The 26137-nt window shown below is 45.3% G+C and overlaps 1 protein-coding gene across 1 annotated transcript; it reads right to left on the reverse strand.

Annotated features, from left to right (window-relative positions):
• Positions 1–7883: 7883 nt before the first annotated feature.
• Positions 7884–25293, reverse strand: LOC119383557 (chitinase domain-containing protein 1-like). Its single transcript, XM_037651775.2, is given in 10 exon segments — positions 7884–8230; positions 15011–15091; positions 18851–18875; positions 18878–19002; positions 19722–19820; positions 20110–20202; positions 23348–23516; positions 24421–24604; positions 24881–25042; positions 25153–25293. Coding segments are annotated over 10 exon segments (1176 nt in total). The 5' UTR covers positions 25249–25293; the 3' UTR covers positions 7884–8088.
• Positions 25294–26137: the final 844 nt, after the last annotated feature.

Genomic DNA, 26137 nt, shown 5'->3' on the forward strand with positions numbered 1-26137 from the left:
CGAGCTGACATTAAAGGGGTAATGAACCACTTTTCCAAGTAATGATCTAATGACCTTAGTATCGGAGTTTACTGCCTCCCGAATCGATTGCCGCAAAAATTTCTCGAATCCGTCAAGAATCAGCGGAGTTACGGGGGTTTGCCGCACGCTCTCAGCGCTTTCTCTCTTTTCTCGTGCCGACGAGCGCACTGGAAGCTAGACAGGGAGGGATGGCACGGGGGTAAGAAGCCACGTCAGCGCGCGTCATGAAACGCGATCGCTCTCCCGCTGTGATTCGCATGCACGAGTGCGGCTACCGTGTAAGATTAGCAGACTGAGGAGTGCGGCGCGGGCAAGTGGCGGCACCCCGTGGCAAGAAGCGCGTCTCATCCGGCTATCGGCCAATAAGCATGCTATGCCTCTGTGATGTCAACGTGCAGGCGCCCCGCCCACCGACGAGAGTGAGAACCGGCCTCTGTTTGAAAAGAGGGCGCCTGAGGAAACGGCAACTTCGCGCTCCACTTGTGGCCTTCACGCGGCGCGCATGACTGTAATATTTTGCAGAGCAGTTCATAGCTGTGTCAGCTTTCCGCAGGTTGTGTTTTTTCAACAAGCCCAAGGGGTGCTTCATGACCCCTTTAATCTTGTGCATTATGCACCTTCTTTTCACTGGCTTTGAATCCTTCCTATTTTAAAGAATTTTCAAGCATCGACGGGGCGTTCTGTAAATCTCTTTTTGGTAAAAAGTTTGTGACTGCTGTAGACAACAAGGTAGCAAATTGGGCGAGTTGGAATGTGCTCATGATGGCCAGTGCCAGGGGTGAGACGGCTGAAATCGATTTGGGAGCAGTTTTGGGAGCAGCAAAATTTCAATTTAGGAGCAGGAGAACCTTGTTTGGGAGCAGTTAGCGGCATTTATTATGTCGTTTTTGGAGCTTGAAAAAACAAATTTGTAGTAACTGGGAGGAACAAGCACATATTTTAATCGGCTTAGAATACACATAACATTCAAAGAGCCTTTGGAGAAAGCTTTTTTAACAGATTATTGCCAGGTATGAACTACACTACCTTTTTACAAACCACGCAATTTATATAACCCTGGTAACAACATATGAAATAGATAAAAAACAGTTTTTTCCAAGTAGGTTCACTTTACATTTGAAAATAAGAAAAGAAACATCACACTTCTCAAATAATAAAAAGAAAGTCACAGTTTCACCGCAAGGGCGAAGCTATGAATGCGATAGCAAAAAATTGTAGTGTTACACGAAGTAAGGCTGGCAGCTAACTGTTCTGTATCCGATCTCGCGTTACTATAAAACGATGGTGTAAGAAAATACGGCCGCTCCAGGGAGCCATGTTCTCCGCATAGTCACTTCGCCCGCCCCGCTGTGATGGCTTTCGAGATAGCGCGCGCGTTTCAAAGTTCAAAGTTGCTCCTCGCGCGACACTACCCCCCCCCCCCCCCTCGCGTCTTCGTGTCTTTTAAGGCTTGTTAAAAACGGGCGGGGCGTTTCTTGTCTGCTTCGACGGCAGGCCTTCCGAGCGGGGTGATGTTATCGCATGCAGCCTCCGAGCGACGGCAATGGGCCGGCTCGTTTGCTTCGGCCGCGTACGTCGCCTCTGCTCGCGTGCTTTTACCCGCTGTAGAACATACAATAGACCTCTCCCTGTTTGCAAACAGTGTGACGTCACTGGCAGTGTCCCGCCCCCAAGTCCCGCCTTCGGAGCAGGTGCTGGTTGGCAAGAAAGTTCCGCCGCCGGGATCTCTCTGCATAGCAGCGCTGCGTGTGTCTGCTTTACTTCGATAGAAGTTTTTGCAAATTGCTGTTTTCTGAACTCACAGCTGTTAGAAGGAAGAGTTACTGCCTGTAATGAACGATTCTGTTAGTTCAACATATCATTTGCTCGTCGTGGATGACAGCCAGAAAAAAATATTATGCTCCTCGGAAGCGAACGTTATACATTTTCACGGCGACTGGTGTTTGGAGAAATATTAGCATGGCATGAATTTCCGTCGCAAAATCTGCACTGCAGTTTTAAACGATGTACAGCATTGGCGGCTACTGTGCGCGAGGTCACGGATTCGATTCTCACTCACGGCGCAAAATTCTGATCAGAGATGAATCAAAGAAAAAAAAACGAAGGAAACACGCATTAGCCTGCGTTCGGTTAACAAATCCCCGTGAAAATTAAAGCGAAGTTATCCCCTACCGCGTTCCTCATAATCCACTGAGCAGTTTAGAGATGTTGAACACCAATAATTTAATTATAAATATTCTCTTGCGCGGTTACGTCGCTGTATCTGATGCCTACAACGTGTTTCCATACTTGCTCCTCTCCTTTAGACTTGGTACACAAACTCGGAATGTCACTTCATAAATATCGAGCCGTAAAGATAAGCTAACTAGAATATGACCAACAAGAATCTCCACTGCTTCCATTATGACGTATATCTCCAATAAAAGGCGATACGCGTATGGTTCTGGATATTCGCCGTGGTAAACCATACGTGCATGTTCCGCAATGCTAAAACACGCTGGTAGCTCATGCGTAGTCTCACCTTTCAGCACGGACACCATGCCCTTTCTTTTTTTTTTTTTTGTGCACGCAGCACAAACACTGAGATGTACGCACTCGCAGATCATCGCGTCAAATAAAATGTCCAATCCTGATGTTCCGTCGACAACCGGTCACTGCAAATTGCCCTGTTAGAAACAACGCGTGCCGATGTTTTCGCAAACAAGATGCATCGTTATTCACACAACACACACCACACAATATTGTCAGTTTCAACGTCCGCAAATGTGAATCGATATCGTCGCTGCCTTTCAACGCACACTACACGCCACAGTAAACGCGGCACATTTTCGAAGACGATGCCGCTGTTCCTTGCACAAACCACCACGTGGGTTCACTTCTCCAAGTTAAACAGCCAGCAGCGTGGCAAATTTTTCGTCACACAGTCCACGACACATTTATATGTTCTTTGACACATACCACAAATAATCTTGGAACCGAAACATTCAGAAAAAGGTTCCAAAGAAAAAAAAAATGTGCGCCAAACACCGTGCGACTGTACCACGCACGCTGAGCCGGCAGCGGGAATGTTTTGCCAACCACCCGCGGTTGCACGTGCGCCGAGAGGTCACGTGACCTGACGCACGGGGAGTGAGTGACGTAGGCTGGTAGAGGTCTATTCGCGGGGGGATCTTATCAATTTGGACTTCATACCGGAAGGACATGACGGCGACGGCAAGAACCCCTCGAGACTGTCCATATAATTGCTATCGCAATAAAAACTGATTGCACAAGAAGTGTATAGTCACATAGCAGTACATCTTTGAACGGTCAATGAACGATTCCGACTAGCACGCGATTGCGGCGACGCCTTCGCGCGTAACATCAGGAAAGAACAAAAGCGGTATGGCCACCGACGAACGCGCCAGTATGACCACCCCCATAGGCGTGCGCACGAAGGGGGGGGGGGGGGCAAAGTCGATACCGCCATACTTTGACTTAATCGGAAGGAGGGGCGCTGCGATTAATATTTGCCCTCCCTGAAGGGTGAACCCTCAGGAAGCTTTCGAATAGCGTACGCAAAGCTTTGCGTTGGCTTTTCGCACAACTGCGCATGCGTCGTACGCTAATCGCTTGCGGGTTCCCGTTAAGTGACGGAAATAGCGGGCCGCAAACGCTAACTTAGCGTTCGCTATTCGAAAACTGCCTAAAATAAAGCGCCTTCAGCTACCTGCCCGGCTGCGCGGGTGGCGTAGCGTCAAGTGTACCGCACGCTTTTAATAGGTGATAACAAAAGCGCGCTGCGCCACCGTTCGCTGCCACCTCGTGAGGGACCGCCTTCAAAAATGCGTCACGAGCGCCGAGAAACCTTACCCCTCGGACACTACGTCGTTACCGCTCGGACACTACACATATTTACAACCGCTCAGAGGCTATTATCACAGCACTATGGAAGCCTCTATTACAAAGGCGCGTAGAAGGACACGCTTGGGCGCGTTAACGTGTTTTGCGAACGTATCCCTGGCGCTGCTTCTAAAGTTACGTTTTCCCACGCTGAAAGTGACGCGGGCTTGAAAATTCTTGATTGTGGGGCCGTTTCGGCGCAGTTCGGCGCAATTTTTGCAATTTTTATGCTTTTGGAGCAGCTTGGCACAGGAAAACGGAATCGTATAAAAAATGCGCAATATGTGCAGCTGTCTCACACCTGCAGTGCAAACACCATGGTTGCCAATGCACTCATGATGGCCGCGAAAACCAGAGTCTTGTTTTCACTGGCCATCATGAGCCATAGATAATGTAAGTGAAATCATTCAAAAAGCTGCCCAGCCATACACTGGTCGTATATTTATACGCTCCTACTTACGAATAACAAGTTTGCCAGTCAGTGATGCCATACCTGTGAGAAGAGCCTCTGTGTTATTATTAAAATACACATAGTACATGCATTGGGCAAAACTGTTCAGAAAAAAAGAAAATCCATGCAGAATCTTCTATTGTCACAAACGATCGCGTTATAAAGCGCGCGCGAGGCCGCTTTCAGCTGGCTGCGAGACAGAACGGCGCGAACCGCTCGCCCAAGAAGCGAAAAGACGAAAAAAACAAGCATCAAAAGACGCCGGCGCGCCGCATCCTCCTCACCCAATCGAGCCAGGCGCAGACGACGCGATCAAACGCCCGGCAAATCCTGGATGTTTCTGGAAGGAAGGGGGGACGCATCCGCGCGCGATGCCGCCGCGATTCGAACATACGAGAAAGCTCTCGCCCTTTCCCCAGGCTTAGCTGTACTGCACGCAGAAGAAACATCCCGACGCTTCTAGAACCCGGTGGAGAAGGGATAAAAGCGTGCAAACGACGAGAGTCGAGTAGTGCAGGCAGAGTAGACAGTGGGTCAGTGCAGTCAGTGAAGGGAGTCGGCAAGACAGTGAGCGAGTCAGTCGGCCCGGTGATGGTGAAGTTATGCGAAGTGTGGCTCCGTTAGCCAAAGAAGACGTGTTTATGATGGTGTGTGGTCGGTCGCTCGTCAATTTGGAAGAATTGGATGACGACACCGTGTGAGCCGTGACAAGTCACGACGACGGTTGAGCTACGACGATCAACGCTGGAGCTGGCGTGAGTGTTTCCTTGAAGTGAAGCATTCGATTACCGTCCATGTATTGCGGACTGGATACGCCATTGTATATTCAGGACTTTAACGGTCATTGAATAGTTGTAATGCATGCGATTGCATTTGTAGCGTGTGATCTGTTTGTTTAGCTCCCGTTGTAAACACCATCCGAGTTATATTGTGAAGTTGTACTGGTACCAGCCGAGTGTGCACGTGTTTGTGTTATTTGTATTGCCTTAACTGAGAATATATTTCGTTTTCGTTTGTGTTATCGACTCTCGGCTCTGACTCGGTCTTTGGACCACAGCCGGCGTTCGCTGGCGCACCAAAGGACCAACTCTAAATTGTCCGCGCTTTCGTGGTGCGTTTTCGGAGGGCCGTGACGCCAGCCCTTAGAATCCGCCCGGCGATTGCCAACCCGATTAACGGGATTAGTGACATCTATGGAAGTTGTCTAAATGATGTACAAGCGTGGAGTTTTACCGTAGGGTAGTGTTTAGTCGCAGTGTTCACTGGAATTTCGTTTTCAGGTGGCATCGGCATGGCATCTCATTTTCTCTATAGTGTTTGTCACCATCTGGAATGGCCCAATGAAAGGCCCATCCTGCAATCATTGGAATTGGAAGTTGGAATTTTCTTTATATGTGCACTGCTTGATGTCGCCTTTACACATTGTCCTGCAGAGGGCTTTTATTCCACAGTGACGAAATACTTCAACAAAACTTTCACAGTAAGTGCCCTCCTTTTACATATCTTGTTTTGTTTTTGGTTTCAAGTGGTGAAGACACTCACCTTTAGAGGGTGGGAGACTGCCCAGCACCACCAGGAAAATTTTGTTCTGCACATTTACTTCCGTACAGCGACAATCGTTTTATGGGACAGATGGACAGTTTTCTCATTGAGCCAGCATAAAAATACTCACGCATTAAAAAAAAAAGGACAAGTTACTTCCCACTGATGCCTTCTCACTTGCAGTCTGGATGAAAGGAAGGTTTGGCTGGCACACTTCTGACACAGATACATTCGATTATTTAGAAAAGGGAGGAATGAAAGCCGCTATTGAGGGAGAGGGAGTCTGACACAGCAGCTCTAGCCCGCTGCTTTGTACTAGTATAAATGGAAAGATGGTGAACGCTACGAAAGGGGAAGATGTGGGCAGATGGTGAGCCAGGCCTTGGCTGCTGGTGGATCTAGACTTGGATATGTTAATGGCTCGTTTGTCTGAGCACCCTGTGCTGAAATAGCAGCCTGTATTATACCGAAATGGAAAGTTGGGGGAGTTGTTATATATTAGTTTTTTGAAGAAGACAGCGCACATCAAAATGAAGACAAGAGAAAGAAGACACACAGTGCCGTGTGCTGTCCCTCTCTTTCTTGTCTTCATTTTCATGTGTGCTGTTTTCTTCAAAAAATGAGCTTGTATTAGCTGGCATGTAGAGAGAGAGAGATAGCGACAGATTAATTAGATGTGTAATGTGGGCAGTTAAATAAATAAAGATAAATATCTTATTTGCTACCATGCACAGGGGAATAGGATGAGGGGAGACAGGAAGGTAAGAAAGAGAAGATTAGGGAGATTGAGGTTACGAAACACACGCACACACACAATAAAAAATGCAGGAGTTTCATAGTCGTTCAACAAGGCTGTTTGATCGTAGAAATGCCGGAAGCGCCTTTGTTGTTTTCCAGTGTGGAGGTCGTACCTTCCAGCATACCAAGATCGATTGCTCTGAAGCTACCGGTTGTTGAGGCATGTTAGCACTGTTACAAGGACAATGGCAGAGGACGTGTGTCTTCATTGCTGCTGCAATGGACATAGGCTGTACTGAATTAACTGGTACACATTCCCTCGGCAATGCATGTTGAATCATAGATAGTGCAGGCTACACATACTGCATAAAGTTCTTAATTTTATACCATGTGGGCTGTCTATGGGCAAAGACTATAAGATGCAATTTATTATTATTTTTTTTTAATATTGCATGTCGGAACCAATGAGGCATGGTGTGGCTGCCAAAATAATGCTTCCCTGCTTTGGCCATGTTTGGAGAAAGAAAGGACAAATGCATCCAAGGACGTTTCTTTTATGCTATACCCCGACGGTAAAATCAGGTCCACAGTGATCTTTGCTGTATTTGAGCTATATATCCAGCTGATGTCGGTGACTTTAAGTATGCAAACAAATGCTGCTTGTAGAAGTGAATGGTTTTCAATGCAAGAATTTGTCAGCATTTGTGCAATGGCTTGCTAACATAAAAGTAAAAAAAAAGACCGCCTTTATATAGTATTCAGCAGAAAGCCATGCAGACTACACAGTACTGCATACAGATCTGTGAGCTCATGTTGCAAGCTAAGTCCTGCTATATTTTCTTTCAGCTACCAAGATGAATGTCACTCTAAGGCGGTGCTAGAAACCTGAATTAAAATGGAATGTCTATCATCATACCTGGCTACATGTGAATTCACTTTGAAGAACATTCTGCTGCTAAGAATGCAACAATAGTAGATGCACTAGCAGCAAAAGCACTAGGTAACTCAGTACCATTCAAACTTTTTTTAAAGTTTTGCTTCAATGTGGAAAGACTTCCATTGTAGATCAAGCTCATGCAAGATTAAGGTTTTTCACTTTTTTTGTATGAAGCTCATAAAACTGGGAGCACATTTTATATGTCCGCACACTGTGTATTTTGAGCTATACCACTGTATAGCTTTCACAATTACCAAGAACTAGGAAAAGTGTGTTCTGACATGCAATCAGAGCATTAAGCACACAAAAAGAAACAAGACTAAGTAATTTTATAAGAGTTAACAAGATGAAGAATGTACAAAAAAAAAACAGAATCTTGGTTCTTGCAGAACGGCGCGTAAAACAGGCAGTGAGTGTCCAGGTGAAACATGATGGGACGATGTACCAACCAAGGCGATGTAGTTGCATCCACAAGTGAAACAAGCATGCACATTATAAGCTGGACAGCTATCCCCCATTAAAGAAGGTCGTAGAAGTAGTCCAAGCCCTGACCCAGCTCCCAGATAGCTAGACCAGTGCCTAGAGATTCCGCTAACTTCACTCGCTCGTTGATTGAGTGCAGGGTGGGGTAGAAGACTGTCCGCTTGCCATCTTGCAACCTAAGACGCAAACGAGAAATGAGAATTGTTACAGCGAGGTACGACGATAAGCTTCAACAGAAGCTTTAATCTAGCCTGAATCGTGGCGAACTAAAATTGAAAACTAAGGGAACCAATGTTTCATTACACACACACACCTTGCAGGTACCAAAACTGGTTAACCACCAGAAACATATGTTGCAGTAAGTTATCTAAGGCACTGTGAGGCTTGCCAGTATTGTTCTCTGTGGCTTATTGTGTATGAACCTTAAGTTTACACAAAATATTATGCCACGTCGAAAATTCCGAGAGTTCAGTCCAGTGATGTGTGAGTATATATATAGATGAGCTTCTATAAATGTGCGTCTGTGCCATACTCCTAAAATAAATACTCCACATTTAGCCAGCTGATGTGTGCCAGCAAAAAAGGTCAAACTCTGAAGCTTTTACAAACCTGTTGTTATGTCCATTTACTTATATTATTTAGCCAAACAGCGCTTTTCAGAAAAAGGTCTGCAGCAGACCACTCACAAGAGCAGCTGGCAATATAAAAGCTATTATGTCACTAGGCTACCTGAGTAGAATGTAGACTATAGGAACAGTACACACACAAAAAACAATGGCAAATGTAGACATTGAAAGACATGAAAAAAAAATAAATAAATAAAGTTAACCAATATTACACTTGGTACATTTCATGCAGCCATACTGGAAAAAGGAATATAATGCAAGCCTCTCAGGTCAATTGATCACACTTTCCAGTTCTTGTCGGCAGGAGCCTTATCACACTCCAAGTGAGATCCAATTGCAAGATGTCATTTGAAAGAACGTCAAGTTTACCCTTGATGAAAAATTTCGCTGTATTTTAATACTGCCTAATCCGACTTCTGAGCGCAGCTTCGTGTTGGGGCAAGGCTAACTGTGTTTGAAGTTTTGCCTTTCCGCAAGGTATCGACTACGCCATAAATCATAATTTTTGTGAAGTAGGACAGCACCCACTACGCCATTATTCGTCTTTCTGTGGATAAGCGAGGTACCCGCTACACATACGTAAGGTATTATGTGCACTTTGTAGGTGCTGCATGTGGCTGATGAAGAATTATGGCTGAGCACTTTGTAGTGGGTGGGAAACATTAAATCACACACCCGTTGCACAGTTATCATTGTGTGATGACTGGCTGTTATTTTGCTCTTCTACCACACTACATTACATAAATTAGCGTGGTTCCTAGCCCGACATGACGCCTGTATAGGGTCTTTGCACATACTTTGTTTTCATTTGACGCTCGCAGCTGCTGTACATGGTAGTGGGGCTTGCCCAATTCCTGTGGCATATACTCGTTTGCGTGGTTATGCCACCGATGGCGATGGCGCCCAACGCAATAACGGGTGCCTAAGAGCTGAGCTCTAAAACAGGTGGTGGCCTATTTTGTCCAAATGCAGATTTCAGAAGTCATCATCGTTTGTAAGTCGCCCTTGTGCGCCTGATGAACACATCCATGGTATTCCATTCGTTTTGTCCTTCGCAGCACTTGTATCATTAATACTGCCTTTAATTTTCCCTAATAAGCTTAATCAAAAGCAGTACTTATGAATGTGACAGTGCTTTGTGTGCATTTTCGTATATCTTTCTATCCTTGTTCCTGCATTCTATGTTTCTCAAGACTCGCAAACTTCTAACCAAGCCCACCTTTCCATACTAAAGGACATGTTGTTGATGATTAAAGGGGCCCTGAAACACTTTTCCAAGTAACCATCGATTGGCTTCGTTAAAAGAGGTTCTTGCCTCACGAAGTGACGGGCACAAAAATTTTTTAGGTCCGTCAAGTACGAGCAGAGTTACAGAGATTTGTCGCATGCTGTAATTGCTTTCTCTCTTCCCTCGCCACGACGGGCGCGCTGGAAGCTAAGCAGGGAGGGATGGCACAGGGAAAAGAAGTTACGTCACACGCATGTCATGACCTTGAGCACTTTTTCTTTTCTTTTTTGTCTTTTTTTCCGACCGCGTGGCTTACTTTCAGCGTGGTCGCGAGTGCACGCACAGGCATGTAGTGGCACGGCCGCTCGATGAAAAACACGTGGTGCGGCCTGGCGCGTCGCGGCGCAGGTAATGGGTGAGAGCGGGGAAGCGTAGTTGACAGTTGTTGCCGCATTTCGCTAGGAGGGCGACAGTAGTAGGGGAGGGCTCCACGTGACGCGCGGGCAGGAAGGAGCGTGTGTTCAGCAGGTAGGTCAAGGTAGTGGTTGTTTTACAGCGAAAGCTGTTATGAGATCATTTCACCGGCCGTTTTTGGCGCCGTAGTTGTCCGCCGCCGCCGCCGCCACCGCTGCCGCTGCCGCCGGTGTCCGTAACCAGTATCGCTCGAAATAAGAAAAAAAAAAAACGAAATAAGAAAAAAAATTCCAGGATGGAATGAGGTTCGATACTGGGCCCTCTGCGTGGGAGCCCAGTATTCAACCTCTGAGCCATGCCGGTGCTTGAAACTGCTTTGCAAAAAGACCCTATACTGGCTTCATGTCGGGAAGGAACCACATTAACATATGTAATGTAGCGTGGTAGAAGAGTAAAATAAGCACCAAGCGTTGCACAACGCGAATTCTGTAACCAGGCGTCACACAATGCGAATTGCGCAACGAATAGGTTGTTGAATGCTTCCAACCCATTACAAAAGGCTCTGCCATAATTCTTCATCGTCATCAGGCACAGCATCAACAAAGTGCGCATAATGCCTTACATGCGTTTAGCAGGTACCACGGCTCTCCGTAGAATGACGAAAAATGGCACAGTGCCTGCTGCCCTACTTCTAAAAGATTACAATGATTTATAGCGTAGTGGGTTCCTCGCAAGTGCACTTGTATTGGTTGCCAAGGAAGCCCATAAGCGCATGATTCATTTCCTCGGGATGAATGGATGGATGGATGGATGGATGGATGAATAAACTTTATTTCGGTCTCAGTAAAATTGCATTGATTTACAGCGTAGTGGGTTCCTCACAAGTGCACTTGTATGGGTTGCCAAGGAAGCCCGTAAGCGCATGATCTATTTCCTCGGGGTCTCAGTAAAGTTCTTCGCCCCCCCTCCGCATCTCTCCCATGTCAGCCTATGTTATACAGCATGACGGGAAAGGGAAATAGCGAGCGGGCGTCACCCAATGCAAATTACATAACTGGTGGGCCGTTTAAAGCTTCCAACCCATTAGAAAGGGCTGAGCCATAATTCTTCATCGTCATCAGTCGTCGCGTCAACAAAGTGCACATAATGCCTTACAGACGTGTAGCTGGTGCCTCGCTTCTCTGCAGAATGACGAATAATGGCTTAGTAGGTGCTCTCCAACTTCACAAAAATGGTGATTTATGGCGTAGTGGGGACCTTTCTAGTGTACTTGTATTGTAGCCGCAAGAGAGCTTACAACGGGCTCTAGAAACGCCGCTCTTCCAGCTTTCGCTGTGACTGTGCTGCGATTTCAGCGCAGGCCTGGCGTTTTTTTTCTCCACATGAATCGCTCGCACAGAGTGTCACTCAAGACAGTTTGCGCATGTGTGATATTTTATACGTTAGGCAAAATGCCGCGTAACTGTTGTGTGCCGCTGTGTTCCACGAATGCATCGAAGGACCCGCAAATACGCTACCACGAGTTTCCCAGTAACGCAGAACGCAGGGCAACATGGCTGCGAAACATTTCCCGTGAAGGACCCGGCGGGAAGGGAACAGTATGGCAGCCTAATGACAGGTCCCTGGTGTGCGCTTTGCGTTTTACGGAGCAAAACTACAAGTCCGCAGTTTCTCGACGAAGAAGTCCCACTACAGTGACGTCATTCTAAAGGAATGTGTCATTTGGAAGGCATGCTTCAACAAAAGTTATGAGCATGCAAGGTCCAGAAATATCTTTCAGCTCCCTTGTCACTCAGCGTTCCAGAAATATGTAGGCCATTTAAGAGGTGGAATCGGCGTCACTTCATTGATAAAGAAGCGGCTGTGCATCGAATTCAAGGGTCTCACTGTAGAGCAAGAAGTGTTCTGCTCCCTGATCGTTGAAGAGATGGCCATATAGCAGAGGGTCATATACGACCGACATGTCGACAAACTTTTTAGTTTCGTTGACCGTGGTGAAGAAGAGCACTCAACAGCGGTACCACAAGTGGCAAACCGATTACTATGTTTTGTAATAAGAGGCTTGTCAACATCATATATTATTCCGGTCGGATATTTTTTCACGAGATGTCTGAAAGGTGACCAGCTGTTCTCTATGACCATGGAAGTGCTGAAAGTGCATTTGCGGGGCGGACGACCACGCCATGGAAGCCTGCAAAGTTTTCATCAGAAAGCTCTTACGAACGCTTCTTGCCAACTGGGCAGGAAATGTTAATATGTCTGTTGAGCGTCTCGTACGCTTGGCGCAAAAGCCTCTGGCCAGGAAAGTGCTGCGCCTGTGATCCCAATAACACAGTGACCCTTTTTTCACGCACGTGCAAATTATCACTCCCCTGATGTTCACAATGCTTTTGTTTCTAAGGTGTGAGCAACAGTCATTCCGGAAAAACAACCGCACCTGTCAATGAGCGACTCTCCTGATACAAAAATAACTGTAGCACAAACATACATTATCGAGGGTGAACAGCGCAACGGCAACAAAAAAGAGAAAACATGACACGAAAAATCGCAACTCGCACGAGCAACCACTTCACATAAAACTAACACTTGTTGTAATTAGGTTGAAGCATCGCCGGCGCACATTCGGTAGGACGATTACCAATATAGTTAACGCTATAGCAAGTTTATTGTAACCCTGTGAAAACTAACAAGCGCACAGCAGCTGCGCTGTCAAGCCGCGATCCGCCGCAATATTTCCGGCGCTCTCGCTTTCGGTCTCCCCTGGTGCGCCTAGTGCCCCTGGCTGCCGCGGCGGCAGCCAGGAGCACTAGGCGCGCGACGCAGTATCCGCTCCACGCGGCAGGCCGCACCGTGTTTTTCATTGAGCGGCCGTGGTAGTGGCCTCCCACAGCGGCCTCGGTAACTATGCACCTCACGATGCTCAAATCAGCCAATGGCCGTGAATTAGGGTATATGGCACCATTTGTAGAAAGAAGAAGGAACGATTTCTAGCTGACTTTGAGACTTAATTGTAAATTCCAGGCCACGTGCAGCACTGTAATGTTTGGCTCGCGTATTCTCAGGAACCTCAACTACCGATCAGCAGCGTTTTCTGACCACGCTGAAAAAGTGTTGCAGGGCCCCGTTAAGTGTCTACTGGAGCACAAACGAATTTTAAGCGATAGATGTCGAGCCTATGGGTACGTATACCCAGACACGTAGGTTTCCCATATGCCCAGGAGGGGCGCCCCAGCCGGTGTTTAGCGTTTAAGTGAGACACACAGGATAAATCTGTCATCATTTTGATCAAAATTGAAAAGTTCATTCATGCAAGGTTTATTCCAACAGTATACTGCGTGTCTACAGCAAAATTCAACCACTAATTAGGGCTGCTAAAGCTTCAAGGGCAGGCGAATCCCCCTCCTCCAATTGACGCCTCTGATAACGCATGAGCAAAGAACCACATGAAGCATTAGAAAGCACCAGCAATAGTGCCCTCTTAACACATCACTGTGTCTATATTTTACAGGACCCATTTTATAAGATCAACACACCTTTGTCAGTGTCAACAAGTTCACAACATCAAATAAAATTGCAATAGAGTTAATGATGACTACACAGGTTGCTCGTGCAATAATTATGCAAGCGTTTCTTGGCGTTCCTTGGCTGTTGCTGGTCCTTTTGCCACGAAAACCGATAGACCATCATAATTAGGCACATCATGATGACATATTGTAAACACTACTCCATGACCATGACTCTTGTTATTATAGCCTGTATGCTGGCTATGAAGCCTCTGCTCTGAGGAAACCCACCTGAGGAAGACTACCAGCTTGCCCGAATGCGTATTAAAAAACAGCGATACAACAATGCCTGGCTTCACAACCAACAACAACTAGACCAAGAGTACACACCCGGTGACCGTGTTACGGTGTGGACACCGATTCACCTCTGCGGACTTAGTGATAAGCTCCCTTGCCAGTATTTTGGGGCCTACAAGAAAACCTGACGACTCGGGCTGCTGTCTATGAAATCGTGCCCAATGGAGTGAAACAGTCACAGCGACGACACATGCGACCAGAAATAGTCCACAATATACGCCTCAAGGAGTTTTCTTAGTGTTAGCAGACTAAAAGACATTTTCATCTTCTACCTTTTATTGCATGCTTGCATGTTTTTTGCGTTGTTCCCAATGTTTTGTTTTCGGCATCAGAACGATGCTTTTTCATGAGGGGGGCAGTGCCACGTCCGTTTATGTCTGTTTTGCCACCTGCACTTGTCACTTTCTGTCTACACGTAGCGACGCGCGCAGCGTCTACGGATGCCAGCCTGCGTCTGCATTCGAGACTTGCTCGACAGCGCCAGCATTCGAAACGACAGCCCACATCTGGAATGTGCCGCAACACAGGGTATAGCGAATGGATTGCTGCTTGTGTTGCGAGTCAGTCTGACAGGCTGCCGTTTGGCCACGCTGTTGTTCGCAGTCCCGGAGTTGTTCTTTCAATTACTATCACGCACAAGTTTGCTCGATAAACCTTTTTTAAGTTTACTACCAATGTAGTTTCCATTTCTATCTGTCTGAGCACCGAGTAGTTCGTCGTCACCTACTTGACAACACCACGGTTATTTTTTAAAAAAATAACTAACAAGTCACCTCGGCATAGCTGTAAACTAGATCACTTTGCACATAAAGTACAAAAGAAACTCACTTGTACTCGAAGTAGTGCTCCGACGCTTCATCATCCCAGTTTACCACGTGCTTCTTGCTTTTCGAGAGCTCTTGTATGAGCCTGTAAAATGCCGCATATTGTTCAAGTAAGCATACTCGTATTTAGTACACCAATACGTGTAATTAATGCAGCCATTTAGGATGAGAGAACCTAGTAAGTCAAGAAGTGGATATAAACTTAGGATTTGCTGTAGATAAGTACGACCCATACAAGCACTTTCTAAAACAGTACTGCACATCATATGCACGCCACGTGCGACCCGCGAGCAAATTTTTAACGGCCCGCAGTCAACCACAGGTTTATACAGTGTGTTGGTGCTGCAATCAAAGCACTGCTGCACTGTGAGCAAAAATGACGTATTGCCATCAAAATGACACCAACCGCTGGCTGTGTCACGTTTAATAAAATGTAATGTGTGCAGGAGCATCGGTTTTCCTTTTGTGAGAAGATAGCAAAGGCACATGACCACTGAACTGACACACCCAACAAATTACCAAGGTCAAGACCACTAATAATAATATCTGGGGTTTAACGTCCAAGGTCAAGACCACACTGTGTTTGCACAACAGCCATAATTGTATTGAACATGAGCTTTTTCAATGTTTGAACTAAACGAATGCATGTTCTTGGTGTGTTTGCTTTGCTTTTCATGGTCACAAAGTATTTGCACAAACCATGCCATGTCAAGGACAGCTATCAGTTCAGATGATGCAGATCTAGTAACGCTGATGTCAAGGCTTTCTACTAGGCAGCTACAAATAAAATGCTGCTATTCATGGACAAATTTTAATAAGATTGTAACAAAGCAAATAAGGCTCTGTGGATCGATTTCATGACTTGATGCTAGTTAGACGCATATGATTACTAGGATAGAGATACAGCCACTTCTTGCATAGTCAAACAGTGCAATGTTTTTTATCTCTATGTCATACTTTACTAAAACATATGCTATGACATCCCTCTGAATAATTTCTAGCACTGCACGTTTCTAGCACTGCATGACAATGTTCATGCTCAAAAACAAAATTTCAGAACGTGTCAAGAGGGTTTTAGCAGAACTTCATGTCAAGTGAGCATAAGAAACTAAGTGAACACCTGTATTGCGACCCCTCAGCAACAATAGAAAACTTTGTACAACGCAGCTAGAGTTGTAACTATGCAGTACCTACAGTGTTCACCTACGCTAAATTGCATAGAGAGAGTGCAGCCCCTTCTCTGACTTTTATATAAATGCAAACAAATGCAACTGTGAATATGTAGTTGACAGCGCCTTGAAACTGCCTTTTTCCATTACAAGCACCTATGTGTGTGAGCAGACATCGTCTAAAATGACTCTGACCGAAACCTACCTTCAGGAATTCAGAAGCGACTTGGCGTTAAAGACGTGCTGAGGACAGCAATGAACGACACCGAGCAGACTTGATTTCCACAAGCAAACCAAGAAAAGAATCCAACATTTCCAACAGAGAGAGGGCCTGTGTTACCTCTGTTACTCCCAAGGAAGTTGGTTTTGGCCCTCATCAGTTTTGAGTAGTGCACACGGTGTCCAAAAACCTGCTTGTAGCAAATCTTAGCTATCTAGCACCATTACACTATCTCTTGTGTCTTTAAAAAGAGGTGCCTATTTATTCAGCGTGACAGCTCTAACTAGTTTAGGTCAGAAATGTAGTTGCATCCACTCCTGAGCTTCCCTTCCTTGCAGTGTACTAGATTTCTTGCATTGTGCACACATTGTATTGCCTATATTGCTTTGATTTTTGCCAGAGGCTGTCTTTCTGCTATGTTGTCAGTTGTTGCCAAGCTGTCGCTTAACACACGACACACCTACTGTATCTTAAATTGCTTGAAGGTTGTTGCCAATTACCACAGAAGAAGATACACATACAATTAGAGTGCACACACGATGCAAATAGTGTTGCATATTCTGGAACACACACAAGCATCAGCGATCACTTTGGAATGCACGATCAGACACTTAGAAATGGCAGATAGACTTCAAGCACGAGTTTAAATTAAGTTTAGGTTAGCACAGAGGTTAGGCTTTGTTTCTTCACTGGAGCAGCAACGCGACAAAATGCCAAATGCAGCACTGGTCATGCTAGTTCAAGAACAACGCAAAGGAAATTTCAACAGTGCGGGAATAAACATGAAGCACGGAGATATACTACATATATGTGTCTACATATATGTTTCACTATGTATATGTGTCTTTTCTGAATAATAAATCAGTTAAAAGTCAGCGGTTGTCTATGCCAGCTCTCTTTTCGTGCTTCGTGTTTATTCCCGCACTGTTGAAATTTCCTTTACGATGAACTACCAACTCGCCCAAACTCTCACGTTATTCAAGAACAAAACAGAAAACAGACAGGTGGGCTATTTGGTACTGCATACATTGATGTCTAGCACAAAGAAACGATGATTAAGCTTGGGTCAAACAAGTAATGGAGCCCTCAAAATTCCCTTCTTTCATTGATGCAGGAGAATAGAAGGCATGACGACTGTCTTCTTTTGACCTGCATCGGTTCTTTCCGCTAAGCCTCAAGATGTGCAGTACCGTGAAGGCAGTGGGACACAGTGCTGTACCCTCGTGTCTTCTCTCATCCTGTGTCAGTTATTTGCACTAAACCTCGAGGCACGCTAGTTCAAAAAGTTCATAGAAGTGTGACTTGTACACTGCCTGCTGGGATTTCAATGCACCCTGCCCCTGATTATGGGTTCGCAGGCAGGCCAACTATCACTGCTGGCATTTTGTGTTGCGTGACTACCGCACACAGCTGCAAATATTAGTCGGCTAAACCATTATATGTTAGAAAAGTGCAAAAACTTGTTGCATTTCAAAACAGCACACCCAATCGCCAGTCGCGCTTGTGGAACACCACAGTGCTCAATCCACTGCGTGGCTAAAAGCGAAGAGGATGAAAGACTTCACTTCGCAGCACATGACGAAAAGAAGTGTTTTCCAAACCATCAGTTGCCAAGAGAAAAAACGATGCAATCTAAGTGCACTACATCGATGTTCTAGGCACATGTTACGGGATCTGTAGAGACAGTGTCACTGTTGCGGAGACAATGTCATACCTATAAATAATACTAGAAGCACGACATGCACGCAAATGTCATTTCACAAATCTAGCAGACACATTAAAATTTCGTTTTTTGCTTTTTTTTCCCGCAACACAGTGCTCGGCAATCTACACTAGATTATTTCACTCTGCAAACCAAGCGGCAAGTCTGCGAAGCTTTTCCACAGGTCAGCAAAGTGGACACTCACTAGGAAATTTTTTCGCCATGCATCAGTTGCACGCCCACCTTGACCACTTATATGCAATCGCTCACATTTATCGGCACAGTTAATACTACTTGCATCTAGTACTCAGATGGTGCCATTCCAGTTCGAAGAGTCATTCACCAGTATTCTAGGAAGCTCATAGCAGCTTGCATTAACATTGACAGGCAATCACTCAACATTCATGTCCACTCACGTTTGTTAGCACTCAGTCACACTCACATCCGAAAAAAGGCCCGTGTACTTAGATTTAGGTGCACGTTAAAGAACCCCAGGTGGTCGAAATTTCCGGAGCCCTCCACTACGGCATCTCTCATAATCATATTGTGGTTTTGGGACGCTAAACCCCAGATATTATTATCACATCCAAAAAACGAGTGGGCGTTTCAGTTGGAGGACATATAAGCGAGTATGCCCACCTGTGGGTCTTTTGATGTGTCTGACAAGATTCACAAAGCAAAATTATAAAGCAGAATACGTAAGCACTGTGACTACACTTCACACTTCTGATGCTCATGCAGCATGATACTCACTGGCTTCCAAGGATTGGTCCACCCCAACACTTGTATATGAATAACCATAAAAGTTGAGGCCCAGAAGTATCTTCGCACGCTGAGCACCTTTCTCGGGAGCCAGGAGTTCTACACACTTGCGTACCCATTCAATGGGACTTGTTGGGCCAGGTCTGGAACATAAATATGCATTGCAGAGCATTCCACTCAATAAAAACAGTATTTCAAAGCACACGCTGCGCTTGAGGTATTTCAATGCTTGCATACTGTGAAGCTACCCTGCTATCCCCCACGCGTTATACACGTCCTACCTACAACGTTTCCAGCAACACTTTTATACAATATCCATTTTTCTCTTCAAGATGCAAAAAGCAAAGAGTAAACAGGTAGGTAAAATGCATGCCAAGGAACTGCATTTTAGCACTCACTGTGGATATTCTTGAGGCATTACGCAAAAATGACAGCAGTTATTGACACCCTGAGAAATATAATAAGTTAAGGTGCTCACAATATTGCACTGGTAGCAAAAAATGCTTTCAAATATAAGAAACAGGCAAGCTAAAGCTGATGTTAAGATACCACGATGGGCTGGTTGGTTACTGGCTTGATGAAACATGATTAAATTAACATTTATAACGATAGGACCTACTCGTGTGTGCTCCTTCTTTGTTCCATCGTTATATGTGCCGATTTAACGATTCTCCATCAAGCCAAAACTGAAATAACGTTGTGCAAAAAAAAAGAGCAAGTATCCCACTGTAACATATGGCAGCCTCGCATAATTACATAAACTGTCTAGAAGTTTTAAATGCAAAGTGACAGGAGATGGTCTTGGCACTACAGTGAAAAGCCTGCTCATGAACCTTATCAAGACAGAATGAAATTTCTATACCTCTGTGGGCTCGAGTAGTCATAGGTCATCAGGCTAAATGCAGTCACGTGGTCCACCAAATTGTCAAAGTCCTTCTTTGAAAACATTCCTGGCATGTCCCTGAAGAGTCGAAAGACAAGATTAAAGCATACTAGTATACAAAAAAAGCATCACAACAACAATGTGCATAGTCAAAAAAGCGGCAACAAAAGTAGATGCGGGAAGGGGTCAGGTTCTAACAATTGTCAATTATCAGCAAGTCGGCACTCATCCAGTCTGTTCCTCTCCTTTCATAGTTTGTTCATGTTCTTTTCTGCTGCATGCAACAAGCACCAACTTCCTCGCTTTCAATTTTGACTCATCATATAATGATGAATATGGGCACTGATGTTCAAGAACACATACTCACCCTTGGTACACGGCAGGTGGAATGACAAGAATCAGGTCCAAGTTCTCAGCTCGCAGCTCCTTGGCCAAATGTTGAACAAGCTTTGTCATTTCGCTATGACAGAATATCACAATTGTTAGCTGCACTGGTGCACAAAGAGTTTCTTGATCATTACAGATGAAACATTTTAACACGAAAGTGTTTTATGCCAGGGTCCGCCAAAACTTCACTGACATCATTTCCGTCACGGAAATGACATTGGTAAAATGCACACAAACAGATGATAAAGAAAAACTAGAAGGAAAAGTTTCGTTGACGCCGATGACCTGGGTGTTGAACCCACGACTTTTTGGTCCACAGCAATAGGTGTCGGGCACTCTACCCGCTGCGCTACCAAAACACACATATGAGATTTTACAAATGTGCCTTATATCTCTGACATCTTCCACGCTAGAGAGATGCCAGCAGCAAGTGGAACGCCTTCGTGCATTCACGACTGAAGCTACGAACTCTGCCTCTCGAGTTCCTGAAGCGCTGTGCGGTAGTGTATGCATGAGAAGAGGCATAGGTTACCCTACTACCAGGGAGCATACACCTTGACATTTCTCTGCTCAAACCATGACGCTCTGAATGAGTGTATATTGAGTACCAGTGTTTGTTATGTGCCTGTGGATGCCATCTTTACGGGGGATTCACCATATGCTGTGTCCAGGTGTATGTTACAACTATCATAAAGGTTTAATCATGATCATGGACGTTGGTTGTCGGGATGGAAATGTGCCACCAGGCGTCAATGTCGGTGCATAACTGCCAAACACCAATAGTCAATGTGCAAGTTCTCATATATCAATGTACAATAAACAATCAACTACTTCTGTGAAGACACGTTTCACTTTTGTGTCATACCGATTCCTATGACAAAAGAATCAACCATGTTTTTTTTCTTTTGTAACGTGTCAGTATGTTGACACTAGAGGTGACAACCAAACAACCATCCTAAGCATACTGCTATTTAAAATGACTCTAAATTGTCATTCCCAGTATATAACCCCATGAACCTTAAATAGAAATGCTCAAGAACTGGAGTAAGGTGAAAGGGAGTGCTGATTCACCTAACAATGTGGTCCATTAAGTTACCGCTTAGCTACTATTGTTGCAAATAAAGTTGCAGGGCATTGAAATTTGCAGTTTATTTATTCATTTATTACAGTACCCTCAATGCCATTAAGACATTACAGAGGGGGGAGTGGGTTTACAAAGTACATAACTAGTAATAATGACATTATTACAGGTATCAATTGCAATAAAAAAATACACTATTTCACAGCAAGAGTAACAAGCATTGGGCACCGAAATCAACATACTTGGTGACAAAAAAATGAGCTATGCTAGAAATAGCATAGTTCAAGCAAATCACTCGAATCACTAACGAACACCAGTGAATTGAGAAAAAGTATACATTCATTTTGCACGTAACATCTGTTTTGCTGAGAAGGCTGCTGTGTTAGTTGCACTTAAGCAAAAGGAGCTTCTCAAATAGGCTGTCTTCTAGATAGCGTCGGTTCAGCCTCAACACAAGACTTGCGAAAGGAAAAAGTCTCTCTACTGCTGCAGACGAGCACAAATTCGTGTTATAGAGAATAAATACCGCCTTCATAGCCGGATAGTCCTGCTGCATGGCGATATCTTTTCTCAGGTCATCTAGGTACCGAAACACTTCCGCCCTCACGTGGGTCTGTTCTGACCGTTGAGAAGCCGAAGTCTGTCCCCATCTTCGGACTCCTCAGCTGTCTGGCCCGGTCGGCGCCGCACCAGACGGCTGAGAATAACCCTGCCCATATAAGCATGCCATAATTACCTACGTGCAACGGAGCCCAACATGTTCGAACTGCACAATTCAAACACTGGCTTCTTAAAATCACGTTCTTTGTGGATGAGAGGGTTTAAGCCCTCTCAGGTAGCTCCTGCCAGCTCTCTTAAACAGATGTGAAAGCAGAGACAGCTACTAAGACCTCCCTATCAGAGGCTACAGCAAGCACTCGTCGCCTGGTCCGAAAGGGTCACTCTTCAAAAACACTGCCACCACCACCCATTTCAGCAAGTCACAAAAGGCGAAGTCGGCTCCGTTGGTGGGAGAGCCTTGTACCACAAAAGACCGTTTCACGCTTATAAATGAATTAGGAACGCACCCTGACACGCTGGCGGGGTGTATGAAAGCACGTCAAAGATAGCCATCTTCTAATCACTTCCACCGCCACTATGGAAATTGCTTTTGGAAGTGCCGCCGCTTTGAGAAATGAACGCACACGAAGCGTTGCAAAGCCTCTGTTTCAAGACGGCATCTGCGCGGGGGGTCACGAAGCTTGCCATCTGAAAAAAATTAGGCGTGCTGCACTAGCCTTGAGAAACAGCGACTTTCGTAGGCAAAGTCCGACAATACTGTCTTCGCGATTCTGCCGTAAGCGGCGTCGCGCGCTTTACCACATGGGCCATTCTGTGCTTGAGGGGAAACCATCGCTGCCCTTCCTATGTCACCGACCGCCAGCACGCCTTTGCTTGTCTTGGCACAAAAAAAGAAAGAACCTTCATTCCCCATTTGGAAACACGCCTCAGATCAATTCCGCCAAAAAAAAAAAAAGAAGAATGTAACGAGATACCCTTGTCCTGACTACCTTATGAATCAACGTACAGGGGACAACGAAATTCAACACCATGACTAGCAACTGCACTCTCTGTGGACCCTTGCAATGCTACAACGTGAGGCGCCCTCAAGCACAGTAATGGCCAATCATGCCCTTCTCTACGTGATAATAATGAGTGAAGAAAGCACAACAATGAAGCGCATTTCACACAAATGCATTCACATTACAAGATGATCATATGGCCTGATGAGCACTGTTCCTTTTAACTCCCTGCCTTTTCACATGGCTGCACATACATTCAGCACTAGTGAATGGGAGAGAGTAGACCACAAAGGCACAAAGATGGGAGGAGGACGGAGGCCTAAGAAACCAATGTACAAAGGCTACATGTACAGCTTGTCCTGGTGCACCAAACTGTGAAAGCAGCGCTTTCACAGTTTGGTGCGCCAGCCAAGCAGGTAAAAGTTCTCGCAACCCTTAGCAGTGAGTACCTGAACTATGGCTCTGGTAAATAATGCATGTTCATTCTTCGCACACAGTTACATTACAGAGCACTTGCTAAAGAGGCTTTCTTTCTCTTTTCTCACAAAGCCAAAGAGAAACAAGGACAGACTTACGCGGTCATATGTCCTCCAAACTGTGACCACAATTCCAGGACGTATCCATCGAAGCCACTTTTTTGGGCTACATCTACTAATGTCTTTGCCATTGCGCTCATCTTCTTCTTTGATGTGGATACTTTCGTTAGCAGTTGGGGCGTCCACTTTTCAAACAAAACACGAGGAACTGAGAGAACAAGAAATCATTCCCAAAAAACATATTACAAGGTGTGGCAGAGCATTTCCATTGGAACATGCAATTAAGTAGAACCGTACTAAGGCTCCAAAAATTAACGCCGCTGCTTTGATCGAACCAAACAAGACTGAATCAATATTAAAGGCTATAAGAGTGCCAGGGGAATGTCAGAAAGAGGGGAGAAGGCAATTTTTCAGCTCCTGATGCTATAGGTATGCTCCATATTCTGATAATGTGGTTGTCTTGTACTAAAACTGAGACCAGTGCCTGCATGAGCTTGTTGGGATAGCAATATTGATGGATGACGACTATGAATGTGCGAGCTCGCCATCGGTGTGTTTATCTAAAGAAGAAATTTATTACCCCGATCACAGCTGGTAACCGTGAAGTGATTAGAGCTAATGCACACATGCTGGCACTACCATGTGGTTGACCTTTTCTTTTGGTGCTGCTCTGCATACTTATTTAAGGTGTCCTGCAGAAAACTTTAGTTGAAAGTTAGCGCTTCTGTCTGTCCCTTTTTGTGCCAGCGTCACTCCCAAAAAATTATTCCGTGCTCAACCCAAAAATGCAACAGATATATCCATTTTTCGGCCAAGTTGCACTGGCCTCGTCTTCGATCGGGCTCACTAGAGTACCCACCAGACAAGTTTAAACTGTGCGAAGAATAAAACAAGTAAGAACATAGAAACACACACACACACGACGCGCAAACTTCTGCGCTTCATGTGTTGCCTTCTTTGCAGACACGAAGTGCAAGCTTCCAACTAGTTGGAAGTCTGCACTTCGTTTGTGTGCGTGTTGTTCTTACGTGTTGTCTTCTTCGCGCAGTTTAAACTTGTATGCTGAATCTATGAACCAACTAGGCCAGCAACATGCCATACTTACTACTCACCCATTTTCACTGCTTCCCCGGCGGATTTCACGTCCTGAACCCATCCCACGTCAACGTCGTGCTGTCCGGCAACCGCAAAACCCGTCGCCGTCTCTTGCGAAAGCTCTAGCTGAAGCCAAACTGGCGAAACATAGCGAAACTTGGAGCCGAATATCTTGGCGATGTCGTATCCGCGGTTGTTCCACTGCAGATTAAGAAACGCAGTCAATGATAGCACAAATCACATAGCTGACCACATTTCCGACACGGATGCCACAAGGTGCACTTTCAATCGCGATAGAGCCCGATCGGGGTCGAGTTTCATGATCGCGATTGACTTATTTGCGCAGGATGCGGAAGGAAGTCAATCGCGGTTGAGGAATTGGATCCCGATCGGAGCTCGATCGCGACTGAAAGCGCCTGTGTGACATCTAGTTGATAAAACAGGCGCAGCGACCACGCAATTTCGTTTGATACGCACCGGGGTAACGTAGCCAAGCACATCACCGGCGAAACGCCTAGTTTTCGTTCTCGTATTGCAGTAGGAGCGGTGATGCTTCAAAACATCGCCGACTTTGAAAACTTCCTGCACCAAGTCACGCTCGAAAACGTCTTCCGAACCAGGGTCTAACGTCTGTACGGTCTGCAATATATGTAACATGAAACGAAAGGATTAATCAAGGGTGCCACGCAGACATATCGAAACGGCGCCTCAGCTTCGCCGCTTAAAATATTCAACGTAAAGGCACCTACCTTTGATTTCTTTTTATCTGATGGTGATATAGTTCCATAAGCGGCGTTTAAAATTAGAGACAAGGCCAGGAATAAAAGTACAGTGTGCGTAAGCATTCTCGAAACCAAAAAGACGCGCTGCCACAGGTTTTCTAGATTGGATTGGCCAGCTACGATTTCAACGTATCTAAAATAAGCCAATATAATAACTTCAGCCTAATTTATTTTATAGTTATAGTTATTTCCAAAAAGTTATTAGGTGTAGATTTTTAATTTATATCTTGCTACTTCTTCACATTTTTATTAAATGGCGTTTTTTTTTTGTACATTCAAATTTAATTTTGAGTACTTGTTTGTGGTGTAACAACGCCATTAGACTGGCCTTAGTTGAGCTGCGCGATCGGCAAACAACCCATAGAATTACTGACAGTGCAGCCTACTAATGAAAAGGAAATTTACGGAGGAGCAGGGGCTTGTTAGAGCGCATACGGTATGCAATGCAAAATTATGGCAGGCGATCGAGCTACCGTTGTCCGCAAAGCGCAAAGTTTAAAAACATTGCATTCAGTAGCGCACCTTTCTGTCGGGGGGAGTAGAGGGAGGTGACCATTTGACAATATCACGGGGTTTCGGGTGAAGGGGGGGGGGGGCTACAGTCAGGAAAATTAGGCCCCAAACCACCTCCTGAATTGTAGTGACAACGTCACAGAACACATTCTGTAAATGCAAATTACTAGCGCCCTAAGTTCTCCCTGTCTCTAGCTGCCGTACTGAACTGAACTCACACACAGCCCTGTGAAAATATTGGTTTAATGGGGGATGCGGCAGTGTTATCTGGTAAGCGTTTCATCCGATCGGTTGTTACGCATGGAACCTCAGTATCATCTTCGACTTCGCAGATCAGTCACCCAACCGTGACTGAATTCAAAGTCGAAGAGAATTAGTTGAGTCGTCTTCTGCCACCTTAACTTTGTCACTACAATTGCTAATAACATTACCGCCTTTT

Source organism: Rhipicephalus sanguineus, chromosome 2 (assembly GCF_013339695.2).
Source record: "Rhipicephalus sanguineus isolate Rsan-2018 chromosome 2, BIME_Rsan_1.4, whole genome shotgun sequence".
NCBI lineage: Eukaryota > Metazoa > Arthropoda > Arachnida > Ixodida > Ixodidae > Rhipicephalus > Rhipicephalus sanguineus.